Source organism: Equus caballus, chromosome 21 (assembly GCF_041296265.1).
Source record: "Equus caballus isolate H_3958 breed thoroughbred chromosome 21, TB-T2T, whole genome shotgun sequence".
In the NCBI taxonomy this organism is placed as follows: domain Eukaryota; kingdom Metazoa; phylum Chordata; class Mammalia; order Perissodactyla; family Equidae; genus Equus; species Equus caballus.
The window spans coordinates 25,286,601-25,312,637 of record NC_091704.1 but is presented as its reverse complement, the minus strand read 5'-3'; the positions used below and the strand labels follow the sequence as shown (position 1 = coordinate 25,312,637).

General features: G+C 38.1%; 1 protein-coding gene and 1 non-coding gene across 3 annotated transcripts in view; both read left to right on the top strand.

Moving 5' to 3' along the window:
- The first annotated feature begins 288 nt into the window (after positions 1–288).
- The window catches only part of IPO11 (importin 11), a 230,143-nt gene continuing 204,394 nt past the window's right edge, over positions 289–26,037 (top strand). For both annotated transcript variants that reach the window (XM_001493727.7, XM_005604232.4), the window contains exons 1-3: positions 289–640; positions 16,263–16,406; positions 19,400–19,500. In XM_001493727.7, coding sequence (XP_001493777.1) covers positions 16,269–16,406; positions 19,400–19,500 — 239 coding nt within the window. In that variant the 5' untranslated portion in view covers positions 289–640; positions 16,263–16,268. The remainder of the gene's footprint in view (positions 641–16,262; positions 16,407–19,399; positions 19,501–26,037) is intronic.
- On the top strand, positions 19,606–19,712 carry LOC111769875 (U6 spliceosomal RNA). Its single transcript, XR_002802717.1, has one exon. It is a non-coding gene; the product is annotated as a U6 spliceosomal RNA (small nuclear RNA).

The window sequence follows — 26,037 nt, the reverse complement described above, 5'->3', positions numbered from 1 at the left end:
TTTATTTCCCTTTTAATCTTTCCACCTTTGCTGTCCTTCTGGAGTAGAGCGCCCAGCAAGTTTAGGACCTTAAAGAAAGAAATCTGCGTAGGAGTAGGATTATTGATAGTCACGGAAGTAGGATAATTTTAGTAACTCTTGTCTGCTGAGACTGAGCCGTAAAACAATGCAGTCTAGCAGCTGATATCTAGAATAGGGCAGGGAAAATGGTTCTCATTTAAGCTTCAACCAACCCAGGAGACAACCGGGCGAGGAGCAACGCGTACCTTTGCTTTCCAACGGTTACAGATCCCGCGGCGTAGAGGCTCCCCGCTGTCTACACTGCGCAAGCGCACTCTGCCGGTTTGGACGCCCGGCGCCTTCGATTTCGAAGAGGAAGCTCCTCCCTCCTCTTCCGCCGTTGTCCTATCGAATTCTCCCTGTGCCCGCTCCACGCGCTCTGGGAGTCCGTGACGCGAAATTCGTGCGTCCGCGTCGTCTGTAGGTGCGACGCTGAACATGGCGCGTTCCTAGAAGCCGCTTTCGGCATCAGTAGGCGGCGGCGTGTGGACTGGAAGCGTGCGGCGCGGGACGAAGCGACGCCGCTCGGTGTTGGGGAGTGGAAGCAGGAGAGCCGGGCTGTTCCGGACCGAGCCAAACGGTGAGGCCCGGGCCTGAGGGCTACGGAGGGCGCGCGAGTGGAAAGGAGGAGTGGGTCGGGCAGCGGGGAGCCGACAGGCGAGGCAAGAACGCTGGGCTCCCGGGAGCCGAGGGAGAGCAGGAGCGCGGCGAGGGCGGCCTGCGGGCTTGCCTATCTGCGTCACCCTGGGAACCGCGGGGGGCTCGGGCTGTCCCAGTCCGCCCAGCAGCGGGAAGCACGGTGGCGGAGGAGTCGGGTGCGGGGAGGCAGGGACCCGGGGCCGGGGTGAGGAGGGCGTGGGGTGCCCGTTGTGGCTCAATTGCGGGCCAGGGTGGTGCATTTGCCCTTGGATAGGTGGTGCCAATTTTAAGAGAACGTGGTCGTCTTTAGTATAAAACCACCTTACAGTGTTACCGCACGCAACGCTGCCGCTAATAGCAATGCTGTGAAAGCTTTAATTAACTATTAAAACCTTGCTTGCCTTTAATGAACTAGTAAAGGAAATGACACATTTTCAGAGAGGACCTGCCTGCTGAGGTATGGCCGCCAGTGCTCAAGCCCAGCGACTTGTGCAGTTTTATATTTGAGGGTATTTGTGATTCAGCAAAACTATTTTGAAGCTCATTGCGTTTGTCATTTTTCTTTATTCTTTGTGACATGGTGGTGAATGAGGGAAGTGTTATTATTTCAAAGTGACTTGACTGAATAGCCAGGACTGGTGAATTGCCTACTGGTGCCAAGATTGCAATGGACATAACCCAGTTTAAACGAGCTCACTTGTAGTGCAGTAGTGCCCTTGAGATTTGATTCTTCTTCAGGAGGGAGAAAGAAAGAGCAGTTTACAGCCATAATGGTTTTTTTCCCCTTAGATAGGGAGTTCAGTCCTCCATTTTCACGTTATTTTAAACTTCTTTATCAGTACACAGGCTTCAGGGTAAGGGCACAGTGACTCTACAATATAAAATATCCATTGCATGACAACTTTTCTTACATCTTTGGCACTGAGGAAGGTTTCTGTGAAATTAGAATGAAAATCTCTCTCTGTTGGTTGTGATAGGATTGTGGAGTTTTTTTCCCCTGTAACCTAGCACATGGAACAGTAGGAACAGTTTAATTATAGCAATGGTTTGTGGCAATATATTATAGCCCTGGGGCAGCTGGGCCATCTCTGCCCTAATTACATTTCCTAGAGCAGAAGAGAATTCTCACCACAAACGAATTTAGTTGTGGCCATACCACTGGAACTTCTAAACAAATACGTGAAGGTTTTTGGTAATTAATAGAAATATCATTAGATTTTGTGACATGGTGAATGTGTTTGCATTCAGGGCCTAACCAGAATGCAAAAGAACCCTTATAGGCATGTGACTTAAAATATGCTGAAGATTTTCCCAGAGATAAATATGTGTTTTTGCAGAAATAAAAAATTTAGTATTTTGGGAAAGATAAATATATTTGATTAGGGGGATTTTAATCTTTGTGTTGTATGTATGTATATGTGTTTGTGTGTTTTGCATTTAATCTTGGGCTTCTTCTAATTTAGTGTTATTGATGGCAATATTATTCATCCCTTTCTTTTCCCATCTGCACCAAATGGGGCGTATCAGTTAATTTCAGGAGTGTTTTAGGGAATGGCAAGACACACTTGGTGGGGGTGTGAGTCTGGAGTATCTTTGTTTTTCTAAATATCAGGCTGGTTAGATAAGCCCCCAATTAAAAGCTTTGTAGAGCTTGGGCTGGATCACTGTTCTGCACCCTTGTTATTTGGAATGTGGTATACAGCATCACCTGAGAGTTTGTTAGAAATGCACAATCTCAGGCTTAACCCCAGACCTGCTGAATCAGAAACTGCATTTTAACAAGCTCTCTAGGTGATATGAATGTACACTAAAGCTTGAGATGCACTACCTTCGTTGGTAAAAGTTGAAGACCGAGGTCATGCACAAACCTGCATAAAAATTATAGCATCATTTATTTTAGCTTGAGGTGCTCTTATGCTGATTATTGAATCTGATTCATCTGGTTGAGGAACTAAGGCCCAGCAATGAAAAGTGACTTGTCATAAGGTCACACATATCTGGATTTATAACCCAGATTCTTACTCATTCCAGTGCCTTTCTTTTGCTAGTTACTGCCAGAGTTCACCGCAATAAAGTTGCACTAAAGCATTCATGAATGACAGCTAGGTATTCATTCAACAAACGTTTATTGAGTAATGGACAGGCAGCCCAATAATCCTGTGTGTCTCTAGTAACTATTCCTGTTTCCCATGGTGGTTGTTAACCCATCTCCTCCTCCCCTCTGTACTCTTTCCTGGATAATGTTGCCTTCTACTTCACAGAGGAAATGAGAGGCGTTGGTGGGAACTTCATTGCTTTTTGTCCTCTTTCACCTGCAAACGGGTCTGCCTCTATCTGTTCATCTCTCATTGTGCTCTGAGGTTTTTCTCCTTAGAAACAGTATTTTCTTGGTGTCTTAGTTTGCTAGGGCTGCCATAACAATCTGTCCTTTTACAGATGACCACCTTCTCTGCTTCTTGACATGGTCGTGCCTTTGTACACTGGAACCTCCGGTGTCTTTCTTGTTGGAACACTGTATTGGATGAGGGCCCCTTCTGGGTTGAAGGGTGAGCTATTTTAGATTGGGCAGTCAGGGAAGACCTATTTGATTAGTTGACAACTTGAGCACAGATTGGATTGAGGTTAAAAATCTAAAGGCAGGAGTTTTCAGTCAGAGGGAACAAATTCTACAAGAGAAGGACAAGATGCATTTTATGTATCTGTTCCACTGAAGATGGACAGCGTCTTGTCTCCAACCCTGTCTTACTGTAGATAACACCAAGATAAAAACCCTTATCCTTGTCTCCTCTTTGTCTGCCTGTGCAGGAGTTTCTTTGATTGTGGTACCAAGTGTGGAACTGTTGGGTCATAGGATATAACCTGATCATAGGATGTGCGCGTGTGCATACACGTGCGCACGCACGCACACACACACACACACAATTTCATTAAAGATGGCAAGATTGCTCTCCAAAGTGGTTATACCAGTGTATGCTCCTAGCAGCAGTGCATAAAGCTTTCTATTTCCGTGTGTTCTTGCCATCACTGAATATTTTCGGACCTTGTAATTTTTGCCAATCTAATGATTGTAAAGTAATATCTCAATGCTTTTTTAAGTTCCTGATAACCAGTCAGGTAGCATCTCTTCTGATATTTATTTACCATTCGGTGAATTGCCTATTTATATCCTTGGTCCAATTTTCTTTTGTATTGTTTTGTTGATTCACAGGAGTTCCTTGTATGGTCTATATAGTAATCCCTTGTCTGTTTTAGTCATTTAAAATTTCTTCTCCTAATCTTCACCTTGTTAATTTTGCCTATGGTATTTTCATTGACTCCATTAATTTTGGTCTTCAGTTTTGATGTAGTATAATTTATCAGGAAGATAAACTATAGTCTTGATGTTATATTTTGGTTCTCAAGTCTAAAGCTAAAGAAAATCCTACCAAGCTAGTTAATTTCACTTGGGAGTATCAATGGACAGCACTGCGATCAAGAGGAAAAATGTTGTAGTCAATAGAGAGTATTGGGTTGGAATAGGAGACTTGAATTCTAGGTTCCAGAAATGTCACTAATGAGTCTCTGACCTTAGAGGAAGTCTCAGTTTATCTCCTTAACCTCTTTGGGACACAGTTTCTTTTTTCTTTTTTTCTTTTTTTGGTGAGGAAGAGTGGCTCTGAGTTAACATCTGTTGCCAATCTTCCTCTTTTTGCTTGAAGAAGATTAGCCCTGAGCTAACATCTGTGCCACTCTTCCTCTATGGGACACAATTTCTTGATCAGTAAAACAAAATGCTTAAATTAGATGTACTTACTGTTGAGAGAACTGATATGGATGGCTCCAAGGTGATAGAAAAATTATTTTAGTGATTCAGAACATTTTAATGATAAAATGTAGGATAATTCCTAATTGTGGGGACATTACTGGGCATATAGCCTATACATGTTTTATAAGTGCTCTGACTCCTTAGGCTAACTCTCACAACAGGAATGAGCTTCTTCTAAGACAGAGTTACAGACGTTGTTGTCCTGGACCAGTAATTGGAAACTACCAATCAAAGATGTGTCTATTTGGAGAGGACCGATGATCCTTTAAGACTTAGCAAAAGGTTTTGACTAAACTTAAGTTTGATCAGTTATGGTTTATTAAGTTTAGGCTGTGCTATTACTCTGATTCAAAGAACAGTATCTTGGGGCCAGCCCGGTGGCACAGCGGTTAAGTTCGCACGTTCTGCTTCAGTGGCCCAGGGTTTGCTGGTTCGGATCCCGGGTGTGGACATGGCACCGCTTGGCAAACCATGCTGTGGTAGGTGTCCTACATATAAAGTGGAGGAAGATGGCACGGAAGTTAGCTTAGGGCCAGTCTTCCTCAGCAAAAAGAGGAGGATTGGTGGCAGATGTTAGCTCAGGGCTAATCTTCCTCAAAAAAAAAAAAAAAGAACAGTATCTTGCTGAAAATCAGGCTTACGGCTTTTCCTTCCTATTCTTTGTTTTACATCAGAGAAGGAAGTTTAAAACCAATAAACATAATTGTTGTTTCTTAGTAGCTTTTATACAGTTGTGTATTTTTTTGTTTCAGCTAAAAAGATGTCACAGAGGGTGGTGGTGACGTTAGTTGGGGTCTCACCACTGGCACTACCTTGGTGGGGGTCACTATTGTTTAGGATAAGCTTAACTTTTCCTCTTAGGAGGTATTCAGTCATGGCGACTGTCGTGTAAACCAAACAGGCAAGAGACTTCTTGCAGTTTATCAACGCCATTTTACTAAAAACTCCCAGAGAGACACAAATACTCGAGTTTATTGGACAAGACTTCTCTCACAGCTGCCTCCTGGCACTGTATACTGCCTTCTTACATAGTATATAATTTACCCATTTATTTCTGTCTCCCTCCACTAGAATAAGTTCTCCATAAGGGCAGGGATTTTTTTGAGTTCATTGTTGTATCTCAAGTGCTTAGAATAATGTCTGGCATTTGTAAATGTTTGTTGAATGAATGTTTGTTGAATGAATATTTGTTGAATGAATGAATGTAGAAAAGTCTAATGATAAACCAAGTAAATATCAGAAAGCTGACTGAAGAGCACAGGATTAGAACAAAGGGTGTTGGATATTTCCAGTGAAAAGTATTGTTAAATCTTGTTGGCTTGATGAGCCTCATTTCAGTAGAGGAAGATACGGAAAGGACTGTCCATTCATTTATTCCTTCATTCATTTTTTTCAGCCATTCAGCATACTGTTTACTCTTGTAGTGTGTTTTGTAGATATTTCTCTCTTTACTGTGATATAATTCCTATTCTTCCAGATTGTTTCTTGACCTCCTTCTGTTTCACCTTTTCTAAGTCTGCCTTCCACTCTTAGAAATCACAATAACATTATTGCTTTGTTCAGTTCATCAAACATTTACTGAGCATTTGCTATATCCCTGGCACTCTGCTAGGTGCTGGCATATACAGATGAATAAGACACAACTCTTGCCTTTAAGCAGCTCATGATTTTATAGATGAGGCACAAGTTAACAAGGAGATAGATGTAATAGTAAAGTCTCTACTGTGTAGAACAGTAGCGTGGAGGAAGGAGCATTTTACCATGTGGTACAGCTAAAGATTTCCAGAGGAGGTGGTGGCAGCCATGACCCGCAACTGAAGTGATCTTTGTATCATGGTCCATTAGCTACCATTTTAAAAAACAGACACAAAAGTGGACAGAATTGTATAATGAACCCCCATCACCGAGCTTTAACAATTATCAGCTTGTGGTCAGTCTTATTTCATCCTACTTGCCCTCCAACTACATTGGTAGCATGATCCAGAAGCTTGGTCAGATTCAAGTTTAACTATTTTTTTGGCAAGCTGCCTTAACTAAAGATTTTTTTTCTTTTTAAGATTTTATTTTTTCCTTTTTCTCCACAAAGCCCCCCGGTACATAGTTGTATCTTCTTCGTTGTGGGTCCTTCTAGTTGTGGCATGTGGGATGCTGCCTCAGCGTGGTTTGATGAGCAGTGCCATGTCCGCGCCCAGGATTTGAACCAACGAAACACTGGGCCACCTGCAGCAGAGCGCGAACTTAACCACTCGGCCACGAGGCCAGCCCCCTTAACTAAAGATTTTGCTTGCTCAAAATAATAAAATAACCCTTTCTTTAAGCTTTCTAATGTAGCTTCTTTATTTTGATTATCTTTAAACTCTTCCCCGGTCTTCACAGAAATTCATTTCTTTCTTATCTTTGACACGTTGTCTTTCTCTAGTTTGCTTTTGACTCCAGGCAGTTAAGCAGTTTTGTAATATTTCCTATTCATAATTTCCAAAGAATATGTTTTCTGCGTCCTGTTCTTCTTTTTGTAGCCTTGACCTATATTGGTCATGATTTGACTTGCAGGAATTTATCTTTGAAAAAATGACATCTTCCTTTTTATCCCTCTGTAGGAAATGCTCCAGTAACACATGGTAAATACTATATTGCTTATACATTTCACCAAAAGGCTACTCTCCATTCAAGTTTTTATTTGTCCAGTACCTGTTCTTCTAGGAGAAAAATTGGAGCTTTCAAGTTATTAATGTCACCTTCTCAATGGCTTGTATCTGGCTGTTCTTTTTCCTCTTTCTGAATATTTATCTTTCTCTTAAATGTGGAATACTGCAATGCTTTTCTAACTAGGTGATTTCATCCTCTCATATAACTCTGCTGATTCTTGTTCTACGGTTTCTTAGTCTCTTTTATGCAAAAACATTGCTTATGTTATTACATTTTCTTAAATTCTGTCATATTTACTTTGTGTGAAGTTCAAAACACATTCATGTTTTCATCACACATTTTGTTTTGGTGGAGAGTATTTTTAATGAGACAGTGCTGTAAGGAAGTTCTTTGGTTGTCATGTTTTGCCTCAAGGTGAGACTTTCATTTTTGGGTTTCGAATCCCATCTTTCTTTTCTTACATTATTCTTTAGACTCCCATTCATTTCTTTCCTTAAGGAGCTCTTTTCTCAGCGTTCTTTCCCCTACCTTCTTGAACCCTGAAAACTCTTGCTGTATTTCCAGGTGGTAGTTATGGCCAAGTGGTCAGTGAGAATTCCAATGTCCTTCTCTCTCTCATCTTCCTTGAGGGGAAAAGGATGCTTGGAACATACTCTTTGGGATGTGGTACTTACTTCTTGCCAGCAGGTGGCACTGCAGACTACTCAGTTTATTTTTGTGGAAATGTTAATGGAGAGACTTAGAAGTGAAATGAAAGACATTACTGCTAAGAAATACAAATTTATCTCCCTTTTATGTGATAGAAGTGTACTGTATATAATATATGAAGCTTAAAGGAAAGTGAATAGTGAATTAGGATTTTTTTGTTTTTTCTCAGTGTTTTAAATTCTTGTCTATAAACACCGAATAGTAAGAATATTAAATGTTCTAGCCACGTTTTTCATTTCTTCAGTTACTTTTCCTTGTCTCTTTCTGACTTTGGCATTACATAGTCAAAGCACTTAATAAAAATAATAGCTCTGTTAAGGTATAGTGCACAGACCATACAGTTCACCCACTGAAAGTGTACAATTCCATAGTTTTTAGTATATTCAGAGTTGTGCAGCCATCACTACAATAAATTTTAGAACATTTTCATCACTCCATATTTTTCCCCAGTTCTCTTTTCATGGCTTGATAGATCATTTCTTTTTAGCACTGAATCATATTCTTTTGTTCGGATGTGCCACAGTTTATTTATCCATCACCTGGTCTTGGCTGCTTCCAAATTTTGGCAATTATGAATAAAGCTGCTATAGACATATGTGTGCAGGTTTTTGTGTAGAATGTAAGTTTTCCCCTCCTTTGGGTAAATACAAGGAGTGTGATTGCTGGATGGTAAAGTAAGAGTATGTTTAGTTTTGTGAGAAACCACTGGTCTTCCAAAGTAGCTGTACCATTTTGCATTTCCACCATCAATGTCTGAGAGTGCCTGTTGCTCCACATCCTTGCTGGCATTTGGTGTTCTCAGTGTTCTGGATTTTGACCATTCTAATAGGTGTGTAGTGGTAGCTCATTCTTCTAATTTGCATTTCTCTGATGATGTATGATGTGGAGCGTCTTTTCATATGCTTATTTGCCATCTGTTTATCTTCTTTGGGGAGGTGTCTGTTAAGGTCTTTGGCCTATTTTTTAATCCAGTTGTTTCTTTTAAAACTTTTTTTACTTCAGTAACATTGGTTTATAACATTGTATAAATTTCAGGTGTACATCGTAATGTATTTCGAATTGTGTAACTTACATACTGTTGAGTTTTAAGAGTTCTCTTAATATTTTGGATGACAGTCCATTATCAGATGTGTCTTTGCAAATATTTTTCTTCCATTCTGTGGCTTGTCTTATTTTCTTGACCTTGTCTTCTGCGGAGCAGAAGTTTTTAATTTTAACGAAGTCTAGCTTACTAGTTATTTTTTTCATGGATAATGTCTTTGGTGATGTACCTAAAAAGGCGTCACTGTACCCAAGTACAGTTTCTCCTGTGTGATCTTCTAGGCGTTTTATAGTTTTGTGTTTTACATTTAGGTCTATGATCCATTTCGACTTAGTTTTTGTGAAGGGTGTAAGGTCTGTGTTTGGGTTCATTTTTTTTGCACATGGATGTCTAAGAGACTGTTTTTGTTCTTTTGTGTTCCCTTTGCTCCTTTGTCAAAGATCAGTTGACTGTATTTATGGGAGTCTGTTTCTGGGCTCTCTAATCTTTTCCATTGTTCTGTTTATCTCTTCTTTCACCAATACTGCACTGTTTTGAGTACTGTAGTTTTATAGTGTCTCGAAGTGGGTGGTGTCTGTCCTCCCAGTTGTTCTTCTCCCTCAATATTGTGTTGGCTATTCTAAGTGTTTTGCCTCTCCATATAAACTTTAGAATCAGTTTGTTCATATTCGTAAAATGATGTGCTGGGGTTTTGATTGGAATTGCGTTGAATCTATAGATGAAGTTAGGAAGAAGTGACATCTTGACAGTATTGAGTCTTTCTATCCACGAACACAGAAAATCTATTTATTTAGTTGTTTGATTTTGTTCATCACTGTTTTGTAGTTTTCCTTGTACAAATCTTGTATATATTTTGTTAGATTTGTACCTAAGTGTTTCTTTTCTTTTTTGGTGCTAATGTAAATGGTATTGTGTTTTTAATTTGCAGTTCCACTTGTTTGTGTTGGTATACAGGAAAGTAATCTTGTGTCCTGCAACCTTGGTATAATCATTAATTAGTTTCAGGAGTTTTTTGGTTAGTTCTTTCTCATTTTCTACATAGATGATTATATCATCTGCGAACAAAGACAGATTTGTTTCTTCCTTCCTGATCTGTATACCTTTTATTTCCTTTTCTTGCCTTATTGCATTAGCAAGGACTTTCAGTGCCATGTTGGAAAGGAATGGTGAGAGGGGACATTCTTGCTTTGTATCTGATCTTAGTGGAAAAGCTTCGAGTTTCTCACCATTAAGTATGATGTTAGCTGTAGGGTTTTCTTTTTTCTTTTTGAGGAAGATTAGCCCTGAGCTAACGTCTGCCACCAACCCTCCTCTTTTTGCTGAGGAAGATTGGCCCTGAGCTAACATCTGTGTCTATCTCCCTCTGTTTTATATGTGAGACGCCTACCACAGCATGGCTTGATAAGCAGTGGGTAGGTCCACACTCAGGATCTGAACCTGCGAACCCTGGGCCTCTGAAGCAGAGTGTGTGAACTTAACTGCCACTCACCAGGCCGGCCCAGCTGTAGGTTTTTTGTAGGTGTTCTTTATCAGGTTGAGAAAGTTCCCCTCATCCTTTGCTTTTTAATTGGATTATCTTTCTATTATTGAGGTGTAAAAATTCTTTATATATTTTGTACATAAGTCCCTTATCAGATATATGATTTGCAAGTGTTTTCTCCCATTTTCTGGATTGTCTTTACTTTCTTGATGGTATTGTTTGGTAAAGTTTGAAGTTTTGAGTTTTAAGTTTGAATTTATCTACTTTTACTTTAGTTTCTTGTGCTTTTAGTATCATATTTGAAAATGCCTTGCCTAGCCCAAGGTCATGAAGATTTCCTCCTAGATTTTCTTTTAAGAGTTTTATAGTGTTACTGCTTAACGTTTAGCTCTGTGATCTATTTTGAGTTGATTTTTGTGTATGGTGTAAGGAACAGGTTCAGCTGTTCTTTTGCATGTGATACCCAGTTGTTCCAGCACCATATGTTGAAAGACTATTTCTACGTTGAATTGACCTGGTACCATTGTCGAAAATCACTTGACTTTAGATGTAAGGGTTTGTTTCTGGACTTTGAAATGTTTCATTGATGTGTATATTCTTTTTTTTTTTAAAGATTTTATTTCTTTTCCTTTTTCTCCCCAAAGCCCCCCAGTACATAGTTGTATATTCTTAGTTGTGGGTCCTTCTAGTTGTGGCATATGGCGTGCTGCCTCAGCATGGCCTGATGAGCAGCACCATGTCCATGCCCAGGATTGGAACCTGTGAAACCCTGGGCCACTGCAGCAGAGCACGCGAGCTTAACCACTCAGCCACGGGGCTGGCCCCTATGTGTATATTTTTATGCCAGTGCCAACATTGTCTTGATTACCATAGTAAGTTTTGTAGTAAGTTTTGAAATCTGGAAGTGTTCATGAATTTCCCCTCTTTCTGTTATTGATTGTCATCAGAGGACGTATTTATATGATTTCAGTTCTTTAAGTTTGTCGAGGCTTGTTTTGTGGCTTAGCATATGATCCATCCCAGAGAATGTTTCATGTATACTTGAGAAGAATGTTTACTTGCCTTCTACTCTTGTTGAGTGGAATGTTCTGTAAATGTCTGTTAGATGTAGTTTGTGTATAATATTGTTCAAGACTTATATTTCCTTATTGATCTTCTTCCTAGTTGTTCTATCTGTTATTGAAAGTGGAGTATTGAAGTATCCAACTGTTACTGTTCCTAGTGTGGAACCTCTGCCTTTTGAGCAAGCTGGGGTGGGCGTGATTGAGGCCCGCTATACTTGGCCTGATGTGCTTGGCGTATAGTTTCTGCCTCGTGAGTGGTGCCTGGGTGGAAGAAGAGAGCCCTAGACTTCTTGGCTGGGCTTGCCTGGAATACAACTGCAACACAGCTGAGGTGGATGAGAAATGCTGGATTCCCGCCCCTCCTGGGGAGAAATTGTGGCCCTAAATTAGGAGCTGGGGTGAGCAGGAGCCCCATGTTCTTGGTTACATCTGCATGGAGTATAGCTTTTGTTACACCGTGGGGCAGGAGTGAGTTTGTAGCTCAAATGCCACAGATACTTGCTGTTCTTACCAAGATTTAGTATTTCTTGCATGATTATTTCTCCATTCACTGTATCTCCTTAAACACACTTTCTAGAGACTTTAAATGGTTGCTTTTTATAATTTTTGCTAGTTATGCTTGCTTCACTGAGGAGAGGATATGTAGAACTCTTCATGCCACCATTCCAGAAGTATTCTCTCTCCTCTGTTTCTTTTAAAGTGGAAGTTGGATCTAGAGTCTTGTTTAGGTTAAGTCTGATCATTTTTGGTATTTCAGAGGTGAAGTTGTATCCTCCTTACTGCATCCCATCACGAGGCATGTAAGGTCGCGTTGTGCAGCTGTTGGTGATACTAAGTTTGCTCTTTCGGTTGAACTGGTGACGGACAGATCCCTTTATTTTAAAGGTTGGTTTATTTCTTCATTGTGTTTAACAAGTAATCTGTGGGATGATGCTTGGACACACTGGGAATCTTCTCTTCCCCAACAGCTGTTGTTTCAGTTAATGGTTTTAGCATCTGTTATTGATCCATGCCTGAATAAATTATTTCACTGAGGGAAACTTTTTTGATTTTCAAAATCTTTTTTCTTCAATCTTTGTTGTAATCTTTCTAAGTCAGCTCACTTACTCACTGCTCTAGCATTTAATAGTGGCATGGGGTTATTGTTGGCGTGGAATGTCCTAAAACTAAGGACCAACACAGGTAATGTAATAGTCTAAAGAAGATTGTTATGGCTGAAGTTAAAGTCCCTGCAGGTCTGAGAAGTCTGTTTGTTGGTGGCAGGCAGAGGTGCTGAATTTTCCCTTGTCTACTTGTTTCCTTTAATGAAAATTAGTAAGTTCCCGACTATAGGCACATCTGTATATCTTTGGGCTTTAGATTTTTCCAGAATTGGGAAAGTATCTTACAGACCAAGCCTAGAAAGTCCAGTTACTGGGTGTGAGTATTTTAGGCTTTTGGTCACATATTGCTAGGGTGTTTAGATTTTAATAGAATCAAAGTCTACTATAAATCCAGTAATGAATAAATTGAACGGACTGAATCGTGAAGTAGTGAGAAGGATGAAATGCCTGCCCTTTTATTTTCTTCTCCTTTCCTGTTATTGTTCTTAGGGAAAAAAAAGTGTGCATTTAGAGTGTGAATAATTCTCTTTTATAGTGTGGTTGAGACCTAAGAAAATACTCATAAGCAGTATTTCCTCTTATGGTTTTGGAACTGTGCAAATTAATGAAAATCAAAGTAACCTCAGTGTATACATTATTAATTGGAAAACTTAGCCAAATTTGATCTTGCTCTTTGCTTGGTTGTCTCAAGGGTCTTGGTAATTGATAAGGATACAGAAAGGCAAAGGATACATTGTTTTGACATAAGTTGAGGGTTTCTCTCACTGCACGTCAACCTCTATGCAGAGGAGCCAGCACAGCGCCTCTGCTGTGAGAGACTTGCTTCCCCGACCTTCAGGTGTACCTGGTGACGATCTCCGGAGGAGCCTGTCACTTCCTTTGGGAAATACCTTCAGCCAGTCCCACAAGTTAGTCAGTGTCTGTCTCTCTCTCCCCTACCTTCCACCTTGCCTCCCTTCCTTTCTCCTTTCTTCCTTCCCTCCCCCCTCCCCTTCTTCTTCTCCCTCCATCTTTCTCTATCACTCTTGGGTCTCTCCAGTTTTTTTGGAGTCTAGTTGTGTGTCTGCTTCACTACTAGGTGAAAATAACAGTAGCAATTCTATTATATTTCTGCATGCTAATTCCAAAAAAAGGGTATTAACGTTTGATTTTTCTATGTGTACCACGCTCCAAACTGACTACTAGTCAGTAGTCATCTATCTTTTATCTCAAATGAAATTTATTTCCACACTGTTAGATTTGAATGACTCAGTACATGCCCCCTTCCCCATTCTTTGTTCCCATTGCTGTTCTTTCAAGAAAACTTCTCAGATGAGTACTGTAAGAATATTTAGTACATAGAAAATGTGATCCTTCTAGATTTCTGATGGATTCAGGAATCTTTCTGACAGTTTCACCAGGAACCTGTTATGGGAGAGCATGGTGTGTTTGTAGGTGTTTGGCAGTAGGATGGTGTGGTGAGGCCGTTTTATGTTATATGGGATTCCAGAGCCCTGGATGTCAGGCCTCGCTCTGCCGTGTGTTAGTTTGCTACATGACCCCGGACGACTCTCTTGACAGCTTGTAAGTTCTTCCTCTGTAGAACAGTGATATTAGTTCACATGCCAGATTTGCTTTTTATAGGTTTGTTATGAGATCTTTAAAAAATTTAATATGCTTTAGTAGTGTGGTATTTTTAATAATCCACTATGTCTATCATTTCTGAATTATTTTTGATGCATTTAATCTGCAATTTAGGAACTAGTTGCTGCTTAAGCTTCTTTTATAAGTTAATTAGTACTTGGAAATCTTTCTAATAGAAGTTGTGAATGATGGTTTATTTCTCAGGCTTAAAAACCTTTTTACTCATTAGAAGAACCACTTATAATATTGTTTCTGTGGGAGAAATATACTCTAAGTTCCAACTAGTGTTCTAGAAACTTATTGTTCACAGTTTGTTTTAATGATGAGAATAGTTTTCTCTGCCTCAGTGTCCCCCAGAATTTGGGTGGAGAAAGAGACCCTTTCTGATTCTTACCATCCTAATAGCTGTCACAGTGCTTGGTGCAGAATTGGTTCTCCAGAAATACATGAACTGAGCTCTCCCTTCCAGACTGGTTGGGCTTCCTGGTAGCAAGAAACAAAAGGGGAGTACACAGTGATGTATGTCAGTTATTTCTCAGTAAAACTGAAAAAAAAAGCAAGGGAAAGGAGGGACAGAGTATCTACTTCTGGGGAGGACCTGGATGGAGCAGGGTGCTGGTGGGAGATAGAGATGGTCAACTCTCGCAGCTTCCATTAGAACAGGGAAATGGTGCGGGTAAGTGGGGCATGAAGATAAGAGTACATAGCCTTAAACATCGCTTTGCTGTGAAGGTCCAGAGAAGTGTGAAATGTGAAGGTACGTGTGTATGTGAGTGCTCTGCACAAACTTTGCTCTAGAGGAAAATTGCTCTGGCCATTGGCAGTAGTCAGTGATTTTTTTTTTTCAAGTAGTAGCCCCAAACAGGGATATGGCTTTTTTCTTTCTTTTTGCGGGGTGGGGTTTGGGTGGGAATGAGTTCTGGTAGAGCCTGTCTTTATTATATTTATGTTAATATATTCATATATTCCTGCTAACTTCCAGTGGGTTTTTTTGTACATGTGTAAAAGCTCAGACACTTTATTTTCCCCTGCAAAATTGTGCATGATTTGTTTCTGCCTATTTCTCCAAGTCATCTTGTACCATTTTCCCCTTTTCTCTTATTAAGTGTCCATCATACTGGCTGGCCTTCTTAAGTTTGTTTCTTATCTTAGGCCTTGTTGTCAGTTGTTTTCCCTGTCTGGAGCTCTGCATGGCTGGGTCTCTCTTGTCACTCATATCTCTTTGGTATCACTTTGGAGAAGCCTTCGTGGAACACCCAGTCTAAAGTAACACATTCACTTGCATTCGGATGATGTTAAATATCATCTTGTTTTCTTTATATCACCAATCTTTTCTTTTTTTAACAGATTTATCTTTTTCCACTAGAATGTAAGCTGCATGAAGTCAGGGCCACTGTTTTGTTCTCTGCTGTATTCTCAGCAGTTGAGCAGTGGCTGGTACTCAGCAGGCTTTCAGCAATTTTGTTGACTAAATCAGTTAATTAGCTGCCACGTGGTTCATTGTGACGTAGTTTATTGGTCAAAAATGATCACTTTTCTTTTTTCAGTAAATATTTACTAAGCATATGTTGTTTATCTTGTTGGGCTTCTGGGATTACAGAGATGCCTTCAATGTTGATTCTGTTGCTCAAGGAAGGCAGTAATAGTGATTAAGACTGGTGGGTTTGGTGTTCGAGTCCAAGCACTGCCACTTAGTAAATTGTGACCTTGGCAAGGCGAGGTATCTAATCCTTTAGTTTTCTATCTATCACATGGAATTATTATTAGGAATAAATAAATGAATAAAGCACTTTGTGTTATGCTTGGCAATATATATATGGTAATATATATATATGGTAATATATGCTCGGATGTGGGCTCTTTAAAAAAACTTTTATTTTTATTTTAACTGGTTTGAAGTGAATTATGGGCATTTTAAGTAAGAGTATGGGTGGTACATAGAAAAGAGGGAAATTCAGCAGTAACCTGAAGGAGTGGGTAAATGATTGAGGTATAGGGGCAATTGAGAACATTGAAGCTTTTTCTCCGTTTATGTTACTGTTAATTTTTTATGTATAATGTACATTCGAGTATGTTAACTTCTCATTGCCAGGTTTCCATGGATCTCAATAGTGCCAGCACTGTTGTTCTTCAGGTCTTAACACAGGCCACCAGTCAGGATACTGCTGTGTTAAAGCCAGCTGAGGAGCAGTTGAAACAGTGGGAGACACAGCCAGGTTTCTATTCGGTGTTGCTGGTAAGTTGTTTTAAAGTAGTTCACTATTAGTTTTAATAAAATGAGATACCATTATTTTAATTGTTGCAGCTTTAATTGTTCTGCTTGTATTGGTGATTTACTTTAGTGAAACTGATCCAAGTGTTTGGTTGCCCTTGCCACTGCCATTTATTAATTCAGGGCTTGGTTCTTTGAGGGTGTTTAAGAAATATTTGATGGTGAATGAATAAATGACCGAGTTGGGTATTGGTAGTATCTGCTCGGAAGGCAGCACTACACTGATTTTTGGTTTTAGAATGTTAATGCTGAGCTCGAGACTCTAGGTAGTCCACTTTCATGTTTTGTTTCTATCCTTGCCCCAGTTCATTTCTGTTGGCAGAGTTGTTCAGGCCTCCCCACTGCAGCATCTGGCCAGCTCTGCCTTGCTCAGTGTGTTTCACTTTAAAAGGTTGTTTTCTTTTCCCAACTAAACTTTTCGTTTTCTTAACACATCTTTTCCTGAGTGTTATGGGAAATAGTATAATAATTTAATTAATATATGCTTTGACTAAACCTTCTGGGAGTTTAAAGCTTCTGGTTAGTTAATCAAAATTGTTTTCTCGGTGCCAGAATGAAAAGATATCTTTTTGATTGAGGACCTTCCTTACTCTTTTTTTCTTCTGAAAATTTGAGAACTCTGATTAGTGTTTGAGATGTAGTCTCTGACCAGGGCACTGAGGCTACCAATTAGAGCAGAAACTGATCCAGTATTTGTGACTGGGTTGCAAATTCAGAGCAAACTATTTACCATATCTTGTAAAATAGAAAATTATAGCCATTGACGTACATATTTTGGCTTCATGACTAAAAAGTTTGTTAGATTTAGGAAGATACTGTCATGACTATAAGGGAAATTAAATGTCTAGAGTCATTATTGATATTCTGAATGTACCTGAAAGTTAGCTGTTTGGCTCATAACGAAAAGGTAAAAAACAGATTAATTTTTAAAGATACTAAAGAAAATATTTTTGTTTAGGTAATCCTAGCATTATGTTTGTAAATTTTGGGCACGGTATAAATCTTTGGGAAATCTCTATGTTTCTTTACTCTTCGTATGCTTATTTAAATAAATATGTTCTGTAACTAGCCTTGTGTTTTTTCAGGCCAAAATATAAAACACTTTTAGAATTTCTTATTTTAGTTACTGCTGGACTTTAAAAAAACCAGTAGGCTTGCTTAACTATTGACTTTTTGTGTAATGTATGAATTATTAATAATGTTAAATGCCTAAAGCTTTTGTTTTTAATTCTACTGGCTATACTGTCTTCTTGGATGGATAGTAAAATTTCTTTTAGATGGAATAGATTAGAAAACTGCTAAGTTTAACTTAATTCTTCTTTTTACCCTGTACTCACTGTCTTGTCACATTTATTTTTTTTAGCCTTAGCTGTTCATTCAAGACTGGAGAGTCCTAAATTTATATGCCCAGTCTCAGGCTTGTGCTCTAGTCCTGTTATTCAGAATACTTATGGAATATTTCTACTTGGATTGACACCTGCAGCCTGACTTTTCGTGGTTTCCTAAGTATAGCTGAGACAGGCGGATATCCACCCAATTCCACAATATTCCCACATTACTTCCATTCATTCATTCATTTGCTCAACGGATATTTATGAAGTTTCTGCTATGCTGGACTCTGTGCTAGACTCCAGGCATAAGACATGACTCAATCTAGTGTGGAAGGTGGACCTGTAAAGTGTTAAAATCGAATGTGATTAATGTGGTAAGAGAAATCTCTTCTTTCTTTTGCAAAAGAAACCAAAAGAAGGACTCTGACTCAGTTGTCAGGGGTGTTAAGGAATAAGTGGGCATCACACAACTGTCTTTGTAATTTTTTTTGTACGTACATGATTTTCGAAAAATGGGATTATGGTATACATACCTGTTTTTAATACTTAACATATATATTTTTCTCCAGTAAAAAATACACTTTCCACATCATTATTTTTGGCTTTCAGGTTTTCCCACACGAGATTGTGTTTAATAGGTCAACTCTGGGGATTTGAGTTGTTTTTGGCCTGAGGTATAGTAGAATTTCAGTCGGTTAACATGTTCCTACATTTGTCCTGTGCACTCACTATTCTAAATAAGTTTTTTATAAAGAAATAAAGCACTTTAATTTTCAGTGTTTGTGATGTTTAAATTACAGTGTATTAGTTTTATTATTCTTTTATGTCCATATATATTTATAACTATTAGTTATAAATTTTTAGTAGCAATTTTAAAAAATTTTTTGATAAAAATTTTTAAAGGGCACAGAACAATTGTAACTTCTCCTTGATTATTAAGATCATGTTGCATAGTTTAGCTAGCACAGTCATTTTTATGTTCTCCCACTACTACGCAAAGTGAGATTGCCTGTATTTGGAATAGCACTGTGAATGAAATTTTTGAGTAATGGTTAATTTTGAATTGAAATTATTCACATCACATCTGCCTTTATATCACTTAAAAATGTTCTGCTATCCAACTTATTTGTAAGCATGATTGTTTTGATAAGGAGGATACTTTGAAATAGTTTATTTTATGTCATGTATTAATAACCTGGGGCTTTTGACTGCTTAGAATCTTTGAATCTATGCTGTGGTGGGTCTGGTTTTTCGTTTTTAATTTAGAAGGTGTTTATTTTAGTTTTGTATGTGTATGTAGGTTGTGATATATAATTACGTTTATTTGTTTCCAAGTTTTTTTATTGTGAAAATTTTCAAACATGCCTAAAAGTAGAATAGTATAATGAATCTTCACATATCCATTACTCAGCTTAAACAATTTTCATACTGCTGAGCAGGTGTACTCTTTTATATGAATTGTAGAGCTATAGATACTTAGAAAATAACAATGTGATATATGTAATGATAAAATTTAAATGAAACATTTAATTAAAAAAAAAATCTATCCATACTTTATTGTGGGTATATTAATTATACTTTTAACTTATTACGTGTTCATTCTAATACTGTGTTTTTTATTTACAGAATATTTTCACAAACCACACTCTGGATATAAATGTAAGGTGGCTCGCTGTGCTGTATTTTAAAAATGGAATTGATCGTTACTGGAGACGTGTAGCACCTCAGTAAGTTCCATTTTACTTTCCCCCCACAGTGTAATCCTTCCCAAATTCAGGGAGGTATAAGCATGTACCTGTTAATCTTCATTCTTTATGCGAAAGAAAGTGTTTGTGCTTGCTTCAGCAGCACATGTACTAAAATTGGACCAATACAGAGAAGATTAACATAGCCCCTGAGCTAGGATGACGTGTGAATTCATGAAGTGTTTGATATGTGAAAGAAAATAATACATTAACTACTGAAGAAGAAAAGTGTTCTACATAGTTAATTACAAATCAGTATCTATAGTATTGCTTTTCTCCATTAATTTTTTTATTTGGTGGGGGATGTGAATTTCTTGTTGACCTTCTGTTTTTAGGGATCTCTAATTTTTTGGGCACAAAACGCTGAGTAAATGAGTCATGTTGAAAAAAGCCTTTTTTTTTTTTTTCTTACGAAGTATAAGGTTAGGATTTTGAAAAGAAGTCATTGAAAGGAAATCCCAGGTCATTTCTGAGCCACCTGGATGTTAATTCCCTTGGTCTTCTGCATAATTTCCTTTGTGGTGGGAATGGGGTAGTAGACATTTGTAATCTCATCAGATTGAGTTGTAACTGCTGTGTAGCTGGTTACATGAACAGATTTCTCTTGATAGTTAATTATATGTTATATAATTGATGGAAAAGCTACGTAGACATGGTCCTGGAATTTGTTTGTTAGAAAGTAGTGGACTTTGCTGAAGAGGTAACATAGTCTTTGTTCTCCAGTAGATGGCACTATTGCTCTTTATATTCTTGTAGTCATAGGGCCTTAAAAAAAAACTTGTCTAAGTACTTCAAAGTGCATATAAAATATGCTCTTGAATAATATTGGAAGCAACTATAATATTTTAAGGCTGTGCTTAGGATACTGTAGTAAGCAAAACCTTCTTATTTTAGAGTTAATTCATAATTTTGAGAGAAATGAAGTATTTCGTGATAAAAAGTTGTGTATTATTGGGGCTGGCCCTGTGACCGAGTAGTTAAGTTTGCACGCTCCGCTTCGGCGGCCCAAGGTTTCACTGGTTCGGATCCTGGGCTCGGACGTGGCACCACTTGTCAGGCCATGCTGAGGCGGCGTCCCACATAGCACAACCAGGGGCACTCACAACTAGAATATACAACTGTGTACTGGGGGGCTTTGGGGAGAAGGAAAAGAAAAAGAAAAAGATTGGCAACAGATGTTAGCTCACCTGCCAATCTTTAAAAAAAAACAATTGTGTATTGGAAACAGTATAGCAGCGCAAACCTTTCTATTGCTATGTCCAATTAAATTTTAGATGTCTCCTAAAATTCATTTTGTTTTCTGGTTATATGAAGAATATGGTTAAGAATATAAATAACTATTTGGAAGGGAGAGTAAATTATGATTAATATTTTAGATTATGCTTTCACATAAGGAATTAGAAACTGGGATATAGTTTAAATTTAAAAAGTTAAGGGAGATCTCATATGGTATTAGGGAGCTAAATCCCAAGCTGTCTCTTTTAGTATATATTGAGGTACAAGCTAGAAAGGAGATGATTGTACTTAGGGAGCAAAGATGGTAATAATGGACTTAGAAAGGGAGCAAGGGGTGGAAGATTAGTAATCGAACTCATTTAAATTTAAGACACTTAAAAAGTCTGCTTCTTTGTGTTCCTGATGAACAATGAGTACCTTTTTCATATGCTTATTAGTTATTTGAATATCCTCTTTTGTGAAGGGCCTGCCATTGGCAAATTTTAAAGAAAAGGGTTATTTTATTGATTTGTGGCATTGATATCTTATGAATATGCAGTCATCCCTCGGTATCTGAGGGGGATGGATTCCAGGACCCCTTGCAGATTCCAAAATCCTTGGATGCTCAAGTCCCGTATATAAAATGGTATAATATTTGCATATAACCTAGGTACATCCTCCTGCATACTTTAAATCATCTCTAGATTACTTATAATACCTAATACAATGTAAATGCTATGTAAATAGTTGTTATACTTTATTGTTTAGGGAATAATGACAAGAAAAAAAGGTCTCTACATGTTCAGTACAGACATAACCATCTAGGCCTTTCGATCTGCGACTGGTTGGGTCCATGGGTAGATGTGGAACCCGTGGATATGGAGAGCCGATTGTAAATCCTTTGTTGAATATACGTATTGAAAATCTTTCTCCCGCTTTGTGACTTGCCTTTTCACTTTCTTTTTTTTTTATTGATATTGTGATAGTTTACACTCTTGTGAAATTTCAGTTGTACATTATTGTCAGTCATATTGTAGATGCACCACTTCACCCTTTGTGCCCACCTCCCAACCCCCCTTTCCCCTGGTAACTACTGATCTGTTCTGTTTGTCTACATGTTTAATTTCTACTTATGAGTGGAGTCACACAGAAATTTTCCTTTTCTGTCTGGCTTATTTCACTTAACATAATACCCTTAAGGTCCATCCATGTTGTGAATGGGACGATTTTATCCTTTTTTATGGCTGAGTAGTATTCCAGTGTGTGTGTGTGTGTGTGTGTGTGTGTGTGTGTGTGTATGTATGTATATCTTCTTTACCCAATCATCAGTTGATGGGCACTTAGGTTGCTTCCACATCTTGGCTATTGTAAATAATGCTGCAATGAACATAGGGGTGCATGGGTCTTTTGGAATCGCTGATTTTAAGTTCTTTGGATAGATACCCAGTAGTGGGATGGCTGGGTCATATGGTATTTCTATTTTTAATTTTATGAGAAATCTCCATACTGTTTTCCATAGTGGCTACACCACTTTGCATTCCCACCAGCAGTGTCTGAAGGTTCCTTTTTCTCCACAACCTCTCCAACGTTTACTATTTTTTGTTTTGGTTATTTTAGCCATTATAATGGGTATAAGGTGATATCTTAGTGTAGTTTTGATTTGCATTTCCCTGATGATCAGCAATGATGAACGTCTTTTCATGTGCCTATTGGCCATCCTTATATCTTTGGAGAAATGTCTCTTCATGTCTCCTGCCCATTTTTTCATTGGGTTGTTTGATTTTTTGTTGTTGAGTTGTGTGAATTCTTTATGTATTATGGAGATTAACCCTTTGTCAGATGTATGATTTGCAAATATATTTTTCCCAATTGGTGGGTTGTTTTTTTGTTTCAATCCTGTTTTCCCTTGCCTTGTAGAAGCTCTTTAGTCTGATGAAATCCCATTTGTTTATTCTTTCTGTTGTTTCCCTTATCTGAGATGACATGGTATCCAAAAAGATCCTTTTAAGACTGATGTCAAAGAGAGTACTGCCTGTATTTTCTTCTGGAAGCCTTGTGATTTCAGGTCTTACCTTTAAGTCCTTGATCCATTTTGAGTTCATTTTTGTGAATGGTGAAAAAGAGTGGTTGATTTTCATTCTTTTACATGTAGCTGTCCAGTTTTCACAACAGTGTTGAAGAGACTTTCTTTTCTCATTGTATGTTCTCAGCTCCTTTGTTGAAGACTATCTGTCCATAGATGTGTGGTTTTATTTCTGGGCTTTCAATTCTGTTCCATTGATCTATGTACCTGTTTTTGTACCAGTACCATGCTGTTTTGATTACTGTAGCTTTGAGGTGTGTTTTAAAGTCAAGGACTGTGGTGCCTCCAGCTTTGTTCTTTTTTCTCAGGATTGCTTTAGCAATTCACGGTCTTTTGTTGCCCCATATGAACTTTAGGATTCTTTGTTCTATCTCTGTAAAGAATGTCATTGGGATTCTGATTGGGATTGCGTTGAATCTGTAGATTGCTTTACGTAGTATGGACATTTTAACTATGTTTATTCTTCCAATCCATGTACATGGAATGTCTTTACATCTCTTTATGTCATTATCAGTTTCTTTCAGGAAGGTCCTGTAGTTTTCGTTGTATAGGTCTTTCGCTTCCTTGGTTAAATTTACCCCAAGGTATTTTATTCTTTTTGTTGCAATGGTGAATGGGATTGTGTTCTTCAGTTTTCTTTCTGTTAGTTTGTTATTAGAGTATAGAAATACTACTGATTTATGTAAGTTGATTTTATACCCTGTCACTTTGCTGTAGTTGTTGATTATTTCTGATAGTTTTCCAATGGATTCTTTGGCGTTTTCTATATATAAGATCATGTCGTCTGCCAACAGTTTCACTTTTCCCCTCCCTATTTGGATTCCTTTTATTTCTTTTTCCTGCCTAATTGCTCTGGTCAAAACCTCCAGTACTATGTTGAATAAAAGTGGTGAGAGTGGACACCCTTGTCTTGTTCCTGTTCTCAGAGGGATGTCTTTCAGTTTTTGCCCATTGAGTATGATGTTGGCTGTGGGTTTATCATATATGGACTTTATTATGTTGAGGTGCTTTCCTTCTATACCCATTTTTATCAGAGTTTTTATCGTAAATGGATGTTGGATCTTGTTGAATGCTTTTTCTGCGTCTATTGAGATGATCATGTGGTTTTTGTTTCTCCTTTTGTTAGTATGGTGTATCACATTGATTGACTTGTGGCTGTTGAACCATCCTTCTGTCCATGGTATAAATTCCACTTGATCATGGTGTATGATCTTTTTAATGTATTGCTGTATTCAGTTTGCCAAAATTTTGTTGATGACAATTTTTGCAACTATATTCATCAGTGATATTGGCCTCTAGTTTTCCTTCTTTGTGTTGTCCTTGTCTGGCTTTGGGATCAGGGTGATGTTGGCTTCGTAGAGTGTTGTAGGAAGTGCTCCATCTTCCTCAATTTTCTGGAATGTGAGAAGGATAGGTATTAAGTCTTTGAATGTTTGATAGAATTCTCCAGAGAAGCCATCTGGTTGTGGACTTTTATTTTTGGGGAGGTTTTTGATTTATGGTTTCAATTTCTTTACTTGTGATTCGTCTATTCAGATTCTCTGTTTCTTCCTGATTCAGTTTTGGGAGGTTGGAAGAGTCTAAGAACTTATCCATTTCTTCTAGGTTGTCCAATTTGTTGTCATATAGTTTTTCATAGTATTCTCTTATAATTTTTTGTATTTCTGTGGTATCCATTGTGATTTCTCCTCTTTCATTTCTAATTTTATTTATTTGAATCTTCTCTCTTTTTTTCTTAGTGAGCCTGGCTAAGGTTTTGTCAATTTTGTTTATTTTCTCAAAGAACCAGCTCTTTGTTTCATTGATCTTTTCTACTGTCCTTTTTGTTTCACTTTCATTTATTTCTGCTTTAATTTTTATTATTTCCCTCCTTCTACTGACTTTGAGCTTTGTTTGTTCTTCTTTTTCTACTTCTGTAAGGTGTAGTTTGAGGTTGCTTATCTGAGATTTTTCTTGTTTATTGAGGTGAGCCTGTATTGTGATGAATTTCCCTCTTAGTACTGCTTTTACTGCATCCCAAATGAGTTGGTATGATGTGTTTTCATTTTCATTTGTCTCCAGATAATATTTGATTTCTCTTTTAATTTCTTCGGTGATCCACTGGTTGTTCAGTAGCATGTTGTTTAATCTCCACATTTTTGCCCCTTTCCCAGCTTTAAAATTTTAGTTGATTTCTAGTTTCATAGCGTTATGGTCTGAAAAGATGCTTGATATTATTTCAGTTCTCTTGAATTTGTTGAGGCTTGCTTTGTTTCCCAACATATGGTCTATCCTTGAGAATGTTCCATGTGCACTTGAGAAGAGTGTGTAACCTGCTGTTTTGGATGGAGTGTTCTATATATATCTATTAAGTCCATCTTGTCTAGTTTTTCATTTAGTTCTATAATTTTCTTGTTGACTTTCTGTCTGGATGATCTATCCTTTGGTGTTAGTGGGGTGTTGAGGTCCCCTACTGTTATTGTATTGTTGTTGATGTCTCCTTTTAGTTTTGTTAATAGTTGCTTTACATACTTTGGTGCTCCTGTGTTGGATGCATGTATATTTATAAGTGTTGTGTCTCCTTGTTGGAATATCCCTTTTTTCATTATAAACTGCCCCTCTTTGTCTCTCTTTACTTGTTTTGCTTTGAAGTCTACTTTGTCTGATATAAGTATGGTGACACCTGCTTTCTTATGTTCACTATTAGCTTGGAGTATCATCTTCCATCCCTTCACTCTGAGTCTGTGTTTGTCTTTGGGGCAGAGATGTATTTCCTGGAGGCAGCATATTGTTGGGCCTTGTTCTTTAATCCATCCCTCCACTCTGTGTCTTTTGATTGGAGATCAATCCATTTACATTTAGAGTGATTATTGAAATGTAGGGGCCTGATGCTGCCATTTTATCACTTGTTTTCTGGTTCTCCTGCATTTCCTTTGTTTATCCTCCCATGAATTTTGGACTAACAATTCAGGTAGGTAGTTTTCTATATTGACTTTCTTCTTATTTGTAATTTGTGTCTCTATTCTTGTTATTTGTTTAGTGGTTACCCTGTGCTTTGTATAAAACATCTCATAGATGAGATAGTCCATTTTCTGCTAGCCTATTATTTCCTTAGATTAAGCCATTCCATCCCTTTCCTCTTCTCCTTCTAGGTTATTATTGTCAGATCTTTTTTTCTTCTTCTTGTGTCATGAGTTTGTGGTTAAAATGACAAGATTATATTTATTCTTGGTGTTTCCCTT